Source organism: Lottia gigantea, assembly GCF_000327385.1.
Source record: "Lottia gigantea unplaced genomic scaffold LOTGIsca_12, whole genome shotgun sequence".
Lineage (NCBI taxonomy): Eukaryota > Metazoa > Mollusca > Gastropoda > Lottiidae > Lottia > Lottia gigantea.
The window spans coordinates 1718354-1733926 of NW_008707225.1; the positions used below are offsets into that span (position 1 = coordinate 1718354).

Sequence of the window (15573 nt, forward strand, 5' to 3'; positions counted from 1 at the left end):
GAGAAAAATGCTATAACTTATCATAACTCAGCACAAGCACTTGCTAAAACATATTGCTTTGTTTTTCACAAAAACTGTTTTGGGATGGTATTTTGATGCCCTGAACTAACACAACAAAAACCTAAAAATGTAAAATAGCAGGCATGATCAATACAAACATCTTCCTTTCAAATTCAAAATTGCATTTCAGCATTTCAGAAAAATATGATGAATTTTTACAAATCATTACATTGTATTTTTTGTCAAATTACCTACTAAGCTCGAATACAATTACAATTTGTGATTGATCAAGTAGAGCACCTTTAAGTTGAATGTGTACTGAACATTGTCATCAGTTGAAGGAGACTATCTACTAGAAACTATCTAGTGAAATTAGAGTAGATAGAAGTGGTAGTCTGGAACCTAAAATTATCAACAACTCATTCATATAGACCAAAAATAAACCAGGCAAGTTTCTGGAAACATTGGAATATTTATAGAGATAGATAAGAAATAGATAAAGCTCAAATATTTTCTTTTAGAAGATTTAATTATATACTGGTATTATAATGATATATAGCATGCAATGTGCATTGTTGAAAGCAATCCATATCTCAAAAATTACTCTTCTGGAAATATTTTTCAAATACTGAATACTGTGTATTAAAGTGTTCCAAATATATATCAAGTTATTAAAAATTACAACATAATACAGGCAAGATTTTTGTCTTTTTTTATACATTAATCCTGATTACTCGAAAGGCATTTTGTAAATAAGTCACACCTCAGGGCAAGTCGACATATTATTTACAGTTATTTTCAAAATCAAGTTTACAGAACAGAAAAAGAAATCCAACTTTCCAATCTGTATTTATTGAAGAAGAAAAAGAATTCATTTAGAAATTCAGTGAAATGGCCAGACATAGAGAAATCAATACAGACAAATGTAGAATATATTTCAACACTGTTATAGAAACTATACCACACCATTTTACAAATAACTTAGAAACAATGGATAACAATTGAAATTCAAACTTGTCAATCTCTTCACTAAATTGTTAATACTTGTAACAGTGACAAATTGTAACAGTTTTACACTGAGACAATTATATTGTGTTCCTTCCTATGATGTTTTAATTTTTGCCTTATTTAACACTTGAGTAACTCTTGAGTAAAATTAAGTGATGTGTACATAAAAATACCATTCTTTTCAAGATTAGCTATTTTATTCTTTGTATAAACCATTAAAGAAATAAGGCATATTATTTGCTTATGATGCAGAATCAATAGTTGCGCAATGAACAATTCTCATAGGCTATCCTATTAATATTTCAGATTCAAAATATATGACACCCAATTGCTACCCTTTAAGTTCTTTCAATATAGAAATCTAAAAGGGCCCTCACACCATAGCAATTACCAGTTGTATTTGGTTGCGAATGATGAAAGTGCAACTACCAAGTTCTATTGGAAACTTTTGCCCGCTATCCTCAGTTACAACCATACGTAACTAGTAATAGCTATGGTGTGAGGGTACTTTTACACAAATATACCAGTTATTGTGATTTCTTACCACAAGGTTAATTTCAGGTATAGAAAATAGAGCGAAATACATCACAAGCTCTGCCAAAACAAACAAACAAATTTTAGTCATATTCAAATAGTTTTACACAGCAAAGGGTATGACAAAACTGAGAAAATATGCCGAAATCCATGCCCAAGATAAAAATATGTCATTCAAAAAATTACAAGTTGCACTTTTTTGTCTTTTGATCTTCAAGTCTTAAAATATGCCAATCAATGGTTATACATAATAAAGGATAAGAAAATCATTGATGCAATATATAAGGGTTTCTAAAATAAACAATAATATTTGACTTAAAAAAGTTTTCTTATAAAAAGGTAATATTTGTCAAGGTGACCTTACAATAAATATCAACACCTTTTCTTTAAGTTAGATTACCATTGTATTCAACTTTAAACTTAAATATATTTGTCATTGCATCTATCCTCAAATAGATGTATATGTTTTAGTTTAAGTATTTGTTTTATCAGGCAATAGAGTTGAATTTCAGCCATTCTATTACATTCTATTACAAAGTAATGTTTTTTTAGTTTTTTAAAAATTAGGAGGTTTTAAATATTTGAATAATTTTTTAAATGTTTATTAAATTTTTAAATCTTGTTAAAATGTTCAATAAAAACTTAATGTTTGTCAAAATGTTTAATAAAATATCTACACTTTTTAAATGTTTTATAAAAATGTAATGCTTTTAATTGATTGCAAATGTTTGATACAACTGTAATCCTTTTAAATGTTTTATAAATTTGTATTGCTTTTAAATGTTTTATAAATTTGTAATTCTTTTGAATGTTTTATAATGCTTTTAAATGTTTTTCAAAATTTAATTGATTGCAAATGTTTGATACAACTGTAATCCTTTTAAATGTTTTATAAATTTGTATTGCTTTTAAAAGTTTTATGAATTTGTAATTCTTTTGAATGTTTTATAATACTTTTAAATGTTTTTTAAAATTGTAATGCTTTTGAAAGGTTTATGATATTGTAATGCTTTAACATGATCTTTAATATTATTATACTTAAAGAGATGCTCCATAAAATTTCAGTGCTTTTCAATATGCTTTCAATAATCATAATGCTCTTTAATATGTTTTATACAAAGTTATATAATGTTTCTCAACATGTTTAATAAGGTTTTGTAGTTTTTTAAATGTATAAATTCAAATTTCATAGTTAAATTTGTAGTGATTTTTGTATGCTAATCAAGGTGTATTCTAAGTTTTTCTACAACACCTGATATCTATCAATCATTAAAGAAAGTTTTATGAACCATGAAGAAAAACATAAAAAACTTACATGTGAGGGGGTAATTCATAAATATTCCTACTTCGATACTCATCAATAACATCATGGGTATAAAGTTGAAGTTTTTGATATGGATTTACTGACACCACCACATTTCCAATATAAGTCTGTAAGATCAAACAAAATTTCTAATTAGCAATATGAACTTAAACTGTAGCATAATTTAGTTTTTGTCTTAAAAAGGGGTAAAAATTTCTGAAGAAATTTTGTATTATCAAAATATACATAAACATTTACTATCTGGATTATATTTTATTTATGTACTGGCTGAATAGTGAGGTGAAATTTCCCATAAATGTCTTGATATATCATGATACAAACAATATCATTTCACACAAAAACTTGGAAAGAAAAACATATCTGATCAAAGACATAAAAAGGGTGTTTTAGTCAAATTTACATATCTTCACTTAAAACAGAAAGCTATAAGAGGAAACTATACATGGTCTGAGCAGCCATTACAATCCTTCAGCAAAATTTATTGGAACTGTTCCTTTAACTGATTTCAAAATGATCTAGAGAATACATCCACAGAGTTAACCAATGTCATATTATTGTCAAAAAACTTTTGGATTCTGTTCTTTAACTAATTAAAACAGATTTTTAAATGTGAATTCCAATGAATATAAGTAAGAAAAATACTAGCAAATTTCTTGTGAGCTTATTCTAAATTTCACTTTAAAAATCACATTTCTATAAATATGGGACAGTAAATGCAGAAAAAGTATGAATATGAATTATTATTATAAACAAATGACAGATTATATTCAATTTAAGAGCTGTCAGATTGGAATTATGCAAAGTGTCACAATGACATTAGACATTTTCCCTAATCACAGACATATTTCTGTTTCTAGATAGATAGATATCAATGCTCATCAAGTAAATTTTATATTAAGATTAAGACAAAAAAAACATTCAACTAATTAAGACCATCTAATAGCTTCTCTTTTAATTTATAAACTAAGGCCTATTACAATTGGGAAAGTCAGCTCTCTTCCAGCTTTGCTGTAGAAAAGTTAATATATGTAAATGAAGCATTTTTTCATTCAGAATAATTTACTGCTGAAACTTCATTATAATGCTATACCAATGTCACCAAACTGAAATTGTGCTTGTTGCATGCAATATTGTATCATATATATTGTATAAAGCTCAATTTAAGTTGTCAAACTAGCTCAGCTGGTTATAGAAATATGAAAATTGTTTTTGGTAGTACTTTAAGATCTCAAGGTTGTTATTTGACCAGGTTAATTGGAGCCAAAGACAATAGTAACACATGGTCTTGCCACACATACTTCTTATCATTCATAGATACTAGTCAGCATAGACAGCCTTTTTTTTTCTTTACATGAACGTATTTTATCCTAGGGTCAGATCAGAATCATTCCGATAGTTCAGCCTAAATTTCATTTTATTTTTGTAATGAAAATGTCATTATTTCTAAAATTACAAATACATTTCCACCTTTCTTTTAATCATTAATCATCTAATTTCACTTTTGGACAAAATCCATTCAGACATCTGTGAAGTAATTTATATAGTTGAGTTGAATGAGAAATCACATTTATTTTTTGCCAACAGTAGAAAATTACAATTCTGCTATTTTATACAATACATTAGGTAATTATAGAGTTTCTTGCTTCTTGCATTCCATACAGCAATTACAAAGTAATAGTCCAAATACCGGTAACTTCAATGTCTACGTTCTTTTAGCTGTAACAAGTATGAATTTAGTCCATTTAGTATTTAAACAGATCTCTTGGCCTCTTTTCCATGCACTGATTTTTATAACATGAAGCAAATATTTTGCATGTTTGTAAGAATTCCAAAGTTTCCAGCAAAGAATCATCTTTGACCAATTTTTGAGCAATGACGTCAAATAGCAATAACATCATTATCAATCTCTCATAACCATAGAAATCAATACAAAAACATCTATGGTAAACAGCTTTAAAAGAGGCTGTTGGGTGCTAAAAGGTAATTGATCTCATTTATTTCAAGAATAGAAACTTTTATATGTATTTACAGTTTAAACAATCATGTGTAGGCTTCCCTTACAATGCCAAAGTCAAAGTTTTCTTGTACTGTTAAATTTCTCATATCCTACAAACTTACAATGACAGTGGTTCAGTTTGTATTATGAAGGGTGGAGGAGGGCATAGGTCAAATGATATTTTGCAGTATCTCAATGGTTCATACTCATTCCATTTGAGATTCACAAAAATCAAACAACTAATCCAATTTTGCTTATGGTAGAACTTTAGCTGTAAGGAGTGAAATAACAATGCAGTGTCTTCAGGATGACTTAAGCCAGAGATTGATCCAATTCTCCTAGATGCTGAAATTGTTCAGCTGACTTTAAATAATGGGGATATACCCCTCTTTGTTTCTCATCTCAGAAAGAATGCTACCTTTGTATCAAAAGTTTGTCTTTGTGTGAAGGTAAATCTGTAACATAATCTCCAGCGATGATATTCAAACTCATTAAATTTTTAACTTATCTATTTCTAAATCTATTATAATGTTTTTATGTCTGTGTCTAATCAAGAATATAAAAATAACACCGTACTAACTAAATATACTTACGTAAATCAGATCATGTTTAAAGCGCTCATGTATGTTGTCAATAAAAGCATCTTCTGTAATAGGATCTAATAAAACAGCATCACTGACTCCTACGTTACTCTCTAATGACATCAATCTTTCATGATGTACAGCCATTTTACTTGATTACTGAAATAAATGCATTTCAAGGTTTTAGGAAATATAGAAATATAGGATTCCCAAGCTATTCAATTTAAACTTTATGAATTATTCATTAATTTATCACTCAATGATATTTTATCGCAAAGTTTTTCAAGATTTATAAATATTTAATATGTGACATCAGTTCATCGTTCCCGGTACAACATTATTACGTCTGCTGAATTTAAGTTGCACATTGTTTAATAACTTTTTCTTTTTTTGGATATTAGAAAGATTTATTATTATTTTTAATTTTTGTTTGACATTTCCTTACATTGCAAATATCGTAAAGTTTGCAAGTTATCGCTCAAAAATGAATTTGGAAGGGTTTAATAGTTCTATAGAAAATCCTGTTCACCTAGTCTCACAAACAAGAGAAAATTGACAGACGTGAAGATCTTTTATAAAATGTTGAATACATACATTCATGTAACAATATCCTCTATAATATTACAAGAACAGAAATAATCCTCTAGAATTGTTCACACACAAATCCAGTTTTTAAATCCTCACATTAAAAAGTACATTCATTTATCAATGAACACTTAGATTACTAAAGTCAAAATGAAATTCAAGCCAAAATTTCAGAAATTTCAGATGTCAATATGGAGAGTTCTAATAAATCATCATAAATTCTTTCATTCATACCATAATATATACACTATACAGGTTGGATATATCCTCAAATATTGAGTAGTTGAACAAGTTATAAAATAGTCACTACTAGTAAAATACTGTCAATATATTGGTACCTAGGGTATTTTATGGTATCTAATATGATTAGGTTATATGACCATCTTATCTATATAGTAAAAGTTTATAATATCAAACACTATAAATCTAGATTAGAAGACTGTATACTAGTGTAATGGATGTCTTTAGAGCTCTGTAATAATCAAGGCTTGTCAAGTCATTTGTAATATGATTTAACATTTATCATTGTAATATCTTCTAATCTATTATCTTAACTAACATCTCAACATTTGTCAAACAGCAATTAATAGGTTTGTAAAAGAGATATATATATTCTTCTGAAGCTGTTACAAAACCATGACATCTCATTTCTGGTATTTTAAGAAAAATATTGTTCAGAAACTACCAGAAACAGAGCTGTCTGTGACAGAATGAAAATGGGAATCTTGGTTCTCCCACAATTCAACACCTCCCTTTAAAATTCAAAATTCAGTCATTCCCATGTGTGTCCTTATGTGATTGGGTGTAAACTTTTTCTCATCTGCTCCTAGCAAAAGGTATGATCGTTTTAACAGATTTCGAAATTGTCCCTTTAAAGCAAAATTTTATATTCATAAATTGTTATTTATATCACCGAAAAATAGAGTAAAGATAAATAACGAAAAGATGATCATAATATCTGGTTTTGACCTAAAATCATAAGTTAATCATCATCACAAGGTATCATATATCTATTATAGATTCACTGGGTACAAGTTTTTATCTGTAAGTGATTCTACAGAATACAAACTATTACCCATATAACAGTTACATGTGTTTCATCTTAATTACATTCAAGAACTACAATCTGCACTGATGTGAGCACAAAAACTCTAAAACTTTTACAAATTGGTCCAGGGCATCAAGAACCTCAAGTTAGAGTTAGGTGAAATATGAGTTTTTATTGGGCATTGTGATATAGACAGATTTTTATCACGATAGGTTAAAATTTGTAATGTTGACCATGTGATTGAGGTGATGTTTATTTCATAGCATAACAATATACTGAAGATCAATTTTGAAGGGACAATTATTGTTTGAAAGTGGGACTGCATCTGGCTTTAATATAACCCATTGTCACAAAATGCCACAACTTGATGTGGGGTTTGCAACACACTATCTTTTGATCTCTATACACACTGGACAACTGTTTGTGATGGAGAGTCACAGAAGTTTTTTCGATTGACTGAAAGCACTTGCAATGTTAACTTCACAAATGGTTTGTAAACTATCATTATGTGTAAAATTTTATTGTCTTTTTTATAACCCTCATATCATTAGATAATATCACACTGATATACTGGTATAGAAATTATGCCAGATCATATCTGTTATAATTCTCATACCAGTTTGTTTGATAGCATCCTTATATCCCCGACAAGTTTGGCTTCATTGTCAACTCCATTTTAAGAAATAAGACCAACAAATAGTTATCTTTTCATGAATCTAATTAAAATACAGATATGGATGTTACATTTTGTATTTGTTCACAGGTTTGGCATCCATGATCTGACATGATACTTCATTAAATTGGATTCTGTTGAATTTTTCAAGCTTATTAACTTAGTGGCATAAACAGTATGGATCTACAGCTGGGTATATAATATGTTAATTCTGAAAAATGTCAGAGTTGAAGGGGTTAACATCTAAATCTTATTGATATAAACACTTATCTCTAACTATCCCACTTAAACAAGGCTACTGTCACTGTCATACATTAGCTTCTACTATCAAAAGAAGGTCACAAGTCTCAATAAAAATTCAATTTACAGTTATTTTGCTGTGGTAAATCAGCAGATAAAGGGATTGTAAAGAGGTTTTCTAATTTTTCATATATGTATCTGGAACACTGATGCATCAATTTACACCATTTCAATTTTCAGTCAGATGTCTGTGGTTCTTGCAATTCCTCAAAAAATAAGTGTTTGACGATGTCACTAATAGCAAATTATGCTTGATCACATAAGTCCTTAGCAATTAGTGACATCATCAAACACTTAGTTTTAGAGGAATTGCAGGAACCACAAACGTCTGAATGAAACTTTGAATGGTGAAAATTGATGCTATCAGTGTCTTTGATACACATTAAAAAAATTAGAAATCTTCTTTACAATGTCTTTAAGGTTTCCTTCTACAAGTATCAAATAATAATAATTTGTGTAGATCATATTTCACGAACACAATGATTACCTACAATTATCCTCATAAACCAGACGAAAATTAGTATAAAACAAACTTTGTAAAAATGATTTTCGCATTTATATTTCAGAAGCATAGTTTTTCATGAATCAATTCATGGACAGCATCAAAAAATATAAAGTGTAATCACATTAATCATTCCAAGAAAGATTATCTCACATAAAGAGATCTTTAATTAAAAAGTTTGTGCATTTTAAATATCAGAAACCAGAATAAGTTGGCACGTAGATAGTATAGTCCTTTACACAGCATTAAATTGTCATATCAGAGCGTACAAATATATTTTAAAAAATTTCTTAGAAAAAAAGATTTCCTACCTAAAGATCCAGAGTTTTTGTTATTCCTTCATAAAAACGGTCATAATCCTGATAATGGTGCCAAAACCAACAGAAATATCTGAAACTTGATGTCTTTGAGGTAAACAAGTTGCTATATAAATGGATGTTTTACGTCACACACTGAAGTTTAATACCAGTCAATATATACATCAAGTTGTTTTCTGAAAAAAATAACATCATATACTGATATAGGCAACTGTAGTGTCAGAAATGTTCCTTATTGATATATTTCTACTGATAAGATAGGTAGCCTGAGTTAAAACAGTTTCACTCATTATTTCTCAACCTTATAGTATACATATATACACACACTAAAATATATATTAACTTGTTTACCAATATCTCACAACATTCTAACTTTTCATTCTTTGATGTTTTTCATCAAATTTCAGCAAAATATTCCATATAAATTCCATATAAATAGTGTAATCCCAGAAAAATGCATTACAAAAATTTTATCTTTTGATTTAGAAAGTGTATTTAAAACATTTTAGTTTCAGTAAATTCTCTTCTAGATATAGTCATAAAAATATTTTCTCTCACACCAATTTCAATGGTAGTTTAAAGATTCTATTAACACATTGTTAGAAAATCATTTTCAATTCTGACTCAAAACCAGCAACTTTTATTTTAAATGTTCTTTCTGACATCGCAGTGTATCTTAAAGGGGTTGTAAAGAGGTTTTCTTAATTTATAATATGTATCGACGACACTGATATGCCCAATTTCAATTTCAGTCAGTTCCTGCAATTTCACAAAAAAGAAGTGTTTGATGACGTCCAATTTTTGTGGAATTGCAAGAACAACATATGTCTGACTAAAAATTGGAATTGTACAAATTGATGCTATTAGTGTCCCCGATACACATTAAAAATTTAGAAAACCTCCTCACAATCTCTTTAAATAGAATACCTGCATTTCTTATATAATCTAATCAGAATTCTACATACTCAAAGCTCCAATCACTCTGCAGATAAACTTCAACATTTTAAAGAAGTAATTGGCTAACGGTATTAGAAAAGTTTTGCAATGTAAATATTCAAGTGCAGACCAATTTTATTTTATAAAGGATGTCAATAAAAAAAAAATTAATCTTTCACTTGAATCAATGACACACGCCTCTAGTTTAAAAAAAACAATCTTATTTAAATTTAGTGAAGTAAACCAAAAATAACCTTGAAAATTCAACCCTACTGTTACTGTTTTTTTATCCTAATTTGAACATAATTTTGTCAACTTTTGTCAAATGTTTCATTAGTTCACCATTAGTTCATGTGACAACTTTGGCTTTGAGCAGTATTTTGCTGCAGAGAAGGCAAGGTAAAAGGTTACCAGTTTCATTAAAAATGTTAAATGAAAATTGCCAGGGCAGCGGCTGCATGGTACACAATTGCAACTAATGCCAGATTTAAAACATTTTGATTTATTTTATTTTTCATAGTGGGTAGTACATATAATCTGCTAGGAACTGCTGGTAAAATGACACTAATTGTGTATTTCTATTTTGTCAATATATGAATAGTGGGTTCCTCCTGGAAAGAAAAAATGTCAAAACAATATACAAACAATGCCTCAGTACATACATTAGAATATGATCTTACATAAAATTTCATCATGATATACAAATTCGAAACTGAAAATTTCGAAGCGTACCTTGAAAATGAGAACACTGAATAGAACATATAATCAGATTTTGCTTATTCATGACAACTGTTTTATTAGTATTATATATATGTATAGTATATACAGATAACAATACACTATGTAATATAAGTAAAAAAAACAGCAGGATATCTGAATAAGAAAGAAGAGTTTATGTCATACAAGAAAAACAAAACAAAAAGTGATCATGTTTTATAGAAAGGTATTGTTTGCACACAGGATATGAAAAAGTAATAATTACACATGATATATATATTACAGTGAATATCGTGTCTACTGAAGATTACCTACACTGATACAGATAGTTATTTGTTTTCAAATAAGGTCAGTCAAATCTGGAAGAGTCAGAAAAAAGATTGATCAGTTTTATGCGAATTTTACAACAATATGGAACTTATTAACAAGATGTGTCCATCCTTTAGGCATAAAACAAAATATCCTTTCAAATATGTATAGGTAAACAAATCAACTTTCTAGCTGATACAATAAACCAAAAATCACTAATTGTGCAAATTAAGCTGAAAATTTATCATAAAATTTAGCGCAACTCGACTGCTAGAAGAATCTGATGTCTGATATCTAAATCTAAATTTATCTGGAAAATAATGTTCAGAGAATGAAATTGAAATAGAAAATTTAAAATCATGAAATGATTCTGTCAAAATACTTCAAATACTTTCTGATGAAGTCAAAATATTTTACATGGTATAAAGTTTTCTATTTTGATAAAAACTATTTTTAGACTGTTTTATCAGCTAGCAATCTGATTAATAGCCTCAAAGAAAACCAAGTGCTTTATATACCAAAGGTTAGACTCTGTACCAAACATGAACAATTGAAATTTTTATAATTAGAACTTGCACAGGATCTAGAAATTTGCTATCTCCAAATTATGATATGCCTTGTTACATTTGCTGAAATAATACTTTGCCCAACTAAGTATGAAAATAATGTTATGCCTAATCTACAATAACACAGTGCATTGTTATAAATGTAGAATAATGCTATGCCTAATGCCTATAAAGGATGGAAAATCTTTCCCTTTTCTGCTAACATTAATCTCAATCTAAACATTATGCCATGCCTAAGCAACTATGCATAGATATGTACAATTGCTATAACAATACACTGTTATCTAGGTTTGACATACAACTAAGAAGCTTAAAAGTTTGAATGTATCTTTTCAGTAAATGTTATTTGTTGTGCTTTAGTTTACCTGTATGCCTAATCCTAGCTATTTCAGCTGATATGTTCAACAGTTGCCAAATTCAATATATATTTCTAGTCAGACAAAGTTAAAAATAAAAGTCAGAGATACTGTTATAGGTATATCTTTATGTCATTAAAGAAATAGTTTATTGGACTACCCAAGGTCACCTTTCTAGCGCCCACCATCAAGTAGAAATGTACTGGCACCATAACAAATATCACCAGGTGCCGAGAACAATCATCTGATCTTTCTATCAAATATAATGATAAACCATACATAAACACTACAATATCTACGTCATAGATACATACTATCTCGGCTTAAAGGTTTATTTCCAACAACATAGCAATAGAAGTTTGGATAGCAACTTTCAAACTGGACTGCACTAAATAAACTGTCACTCCTTTGTTACATAAATCTATGCCGATAAACATAAAGAGCGGCCTATCAGTACATCTGCAATGGCCCAAAGTTGACCTGACAAATGCTCTTAGTTTAAGTGACATTCATTATGTCTTCTAGACCCTCAACAGTCATATATTAAACTGAATTATCTATATTTAAAGTATATTTATCATAATGTAATATTTGAAGGATGGTCCCTTTAAAACAGAGATGTTGACTGATTGTTGTTAAAATATATTCCTATAAAACAACCTCATTCCTGCAATTTTTAACCATATTTCATCATTCCATAAACTGATGGTGATACTTACAGACATAAAACTACAGCTGTACAGATACCAATCCAGACATTGTAAGATTTAGAGAAATATTTCTTATTGACATTGTGGAAATACATGATGGTTCACAGGTGAATAAATAACTGACTGGTTTCATTAAGCAGATTGTACAAAGTTCTATGTACTAAAAGCAATGAAATTCCAGCTTCAGTATGTGCACATAAGGTTTCTATTTATAGTCTTGTCTGTAGAGATAGTTTGGTACCATAATGATTTGGAGATTCCTGACGATTGATGATTTGAAAAAGCTGATCCTTTTCCACTTTCTGACTGATGATGACTTCTGATTTGTAGATGATTTGCTCATCTAATTGCAGTGATTTAAAGATTTCTAAAAGATACAAAACTTAATACAGGAACCCATAAGTTTTAACTTTTATTTAAAGGTGAAGAAATCCGATACAAAGTTATACATTTCCTAAAATTTCTGCTTGATTCTTTTGATTGTACCAAATTATTTTGAATGAATGAAGACTAAGACAATATTGTAATATTTGTTGACAATAAACAATGACAAGCTGTATGATTTATTGTTTAGTAAATAAAGATATTATCCTGATAGCCTTAGGTCATACACTGATACATCAATATATCTTGTCAATCACGCTGGTTACAAACCTGTTACTACAAACTTGTATCAGAAACCTTATCATCCTGGCTATTCCTGACCATTTACTGTCTTTTTCTTTTGGGATGGAAGTGTGTTTCTATTCAATGTAAACTTATAAAAATTCTTATATTTATCGAAAAAAAGTCATTTTAAGATTATCAGTACTCTTTTGAAGTTTATATTCAATTTTCACTTTAAAAATTCAACTGACAGTAGATGTCAATTTATTATATTCCAATCAAGTATTGGAAAAAAGTCTTCACTATTTCAGCGAGTTCTTCAGTCCCCATAATGGATTTAAAATATATGAACCAAGGTAGCAATGGGATTAGTTTTTGTCAATTATATCTAGTCCCAGCCTTAAGATTGAAAAATCTTCCCTTGGTTTTACCTTTTTCTCATGTTCAGTGAGTGAACACAAGCTCTTTAATCTCAAATGCTAAAATTTCATCACTTCATTAGCAAACCAACTGATCTGATGGATTCATTAGACAAACACAAGTTGGCAACATGAGGTCCTAATCTTTTGCATATCAGATTGTGTTAAGTAGGCTGAAATGTTGATGCAAATTTTTTGAAATGCTATCTGTATTTGTTTTAGCTCAAGAAAAAAATACTATTGGTGCCAAGCAATTACTACACGTAATAATTTTATTTCATTAATATCCAACTTTGACATAACTTTGAGTACTAGTTTGAGTTTTAGTATAGACTTAAATAAGTGATAAATACTAGAGCCTGGGTATATGGTAAATAAAACTGTTGCTAATGACCTTACTGATAGCACTAAATTGTACACTGTCTTGTCTTATTTCATTAAACAAATAAATCAAAACTTATCATTTCTACACTAATAACTTCCAGATGTATGTTGAGACCATTTACCATCAGTAGTATTATAATGAAATGAAATAAACCACCAATATAGGAGAAAACTGACAATTGTTGACCACATTTTGTGTGAAAATTTTGTATCTTTTAGTACTTATATTAAGATAAGTAAGTTGACAAGTGAAAGGTTTTTTTATTCCTATATTTAACTATATATTACATAAAATAAATTCACTTTATCTTTAGTTACTGACATTCAGTGAGAATAAAAGTCCATGCATATGAGACCTAATTCAACAAAATTGCTGACATGCACTTGTCTTATCTGTTTTATAACAAAAGATTAACTAAATATGTATATCAAAGTCAATAAGCACATCTCATAATCATCTGTGAAAATAAACATCTGTTTCTTTATTTCTTCCTTGTTGTTATACATTAACATTATGCAATACAAAACTGAATCAGAGATATAAAAATATTACTTACATGTTCTGATCTGAACTGACTTAATCTCTGAGTACCTTTGTTAAACTAACTAGTAACTACTGTCCATGTGGATATTGGTTTGTCAGTGATTGATGTCAACCAATGTCAGAATGAACACTAGAGAAAGACTTTATTACCACTATGTAATATCATCTATATTAACACTTTATAAACTGTTAATTATAACAATATAAACATGCTAATTGTCATTTATGACTAGATCAGATTCATGTGTCAATCAAACAACTTATATTAAACAATGTTTCCTCATATTAATGACAATGTACATATGAATGAAATGAATTGAAAATATCAAAATCAAGCACACACTATCAAGATAACTTATTTAATCAAAATTAAAGATCTAAGGCACTTGTTCCTTACTAACAAAGCTATGTAGATACTTTGATATGTATGTAGATAGTTTTTGTTGTCCCAGAAACAGGCTCGTAACCAGGGGGCTTTTAAACGTTTGTTTATGATATTTGGAAAGCTAAGCAACCTCGAACAGACATAAAATTGCACAAACATCTCGGAAAAAAATCATTCATATTGAACAGGCAAAATAAACCAAGTACTCATGATCCAAACCGCAAAACGAAACCCAAAATGCCAGCAACATACTGGCAAAAAAATGAGGAAGTAAATCAATCATAAGTGAGTAAGTATTTCATAATGAAATTGGTGTCAGGTATCTAGAAGTGTAAGCATACTCTGACTGGTGCCACACCCGTCATAGCTACTCAACATACACAACAAACACTACAACTTTAAGATTACATTATATCTGTTTTTTTTTTTATATAATCTACTTTCTGTACAGTGTTATGTGCAATATTTGCTTAGAATGATATAAATATTAAATTTGTTAAAGATATCCTACGTAATGATTGGGAAATCAGGATCAGATATTTTGAAAGCACCTTAATTCTATTTGCAACTACAGAAAAATAAATATTTTATATAAAGTATAATTTACTGTGCATATATAAACAATAAAAAGTAAACAATTGTCAGTTACATGTAATACAAGACAAAACAAATTTGCAACTTGGAGGTTATTGCAAGGTCACAAATATAATATTATAATTCAGGTTTAGAAATCAGGGAAATCATTTTCATATCCAATATCACAATGTACAAAG

General features: G+C 28.9%; 1 protein-coding gene across 1 annotated transcript in view; it reads right to left on the bottom strand.

Annotated features, from left to right (window-relative positions):
* LOTGIDRAFT_212414 (hypothetical protein) overlaps positions 1–5566 on the bottom strand; it is a gene marked incomplete at its 5' end in the record, with an annotated part of 29435 nt that extends 23869 nt beyond the window's left edge. The window contains 2 exons of the mRNA XM_009048117.1: positions 2858–2973; positions 5456–5566. Of these exons, the coding sequence (XP_009046365.1) occupies positions 2858–2973; positions 5456–5566 (227 nt within the window). The remainder of the gene's footprint in view (positions 1–2857; positions 2974–5455) is intronic.
* Between the last annotated feature and the right edge of the window lie 10007 nt (positions 5567–15573).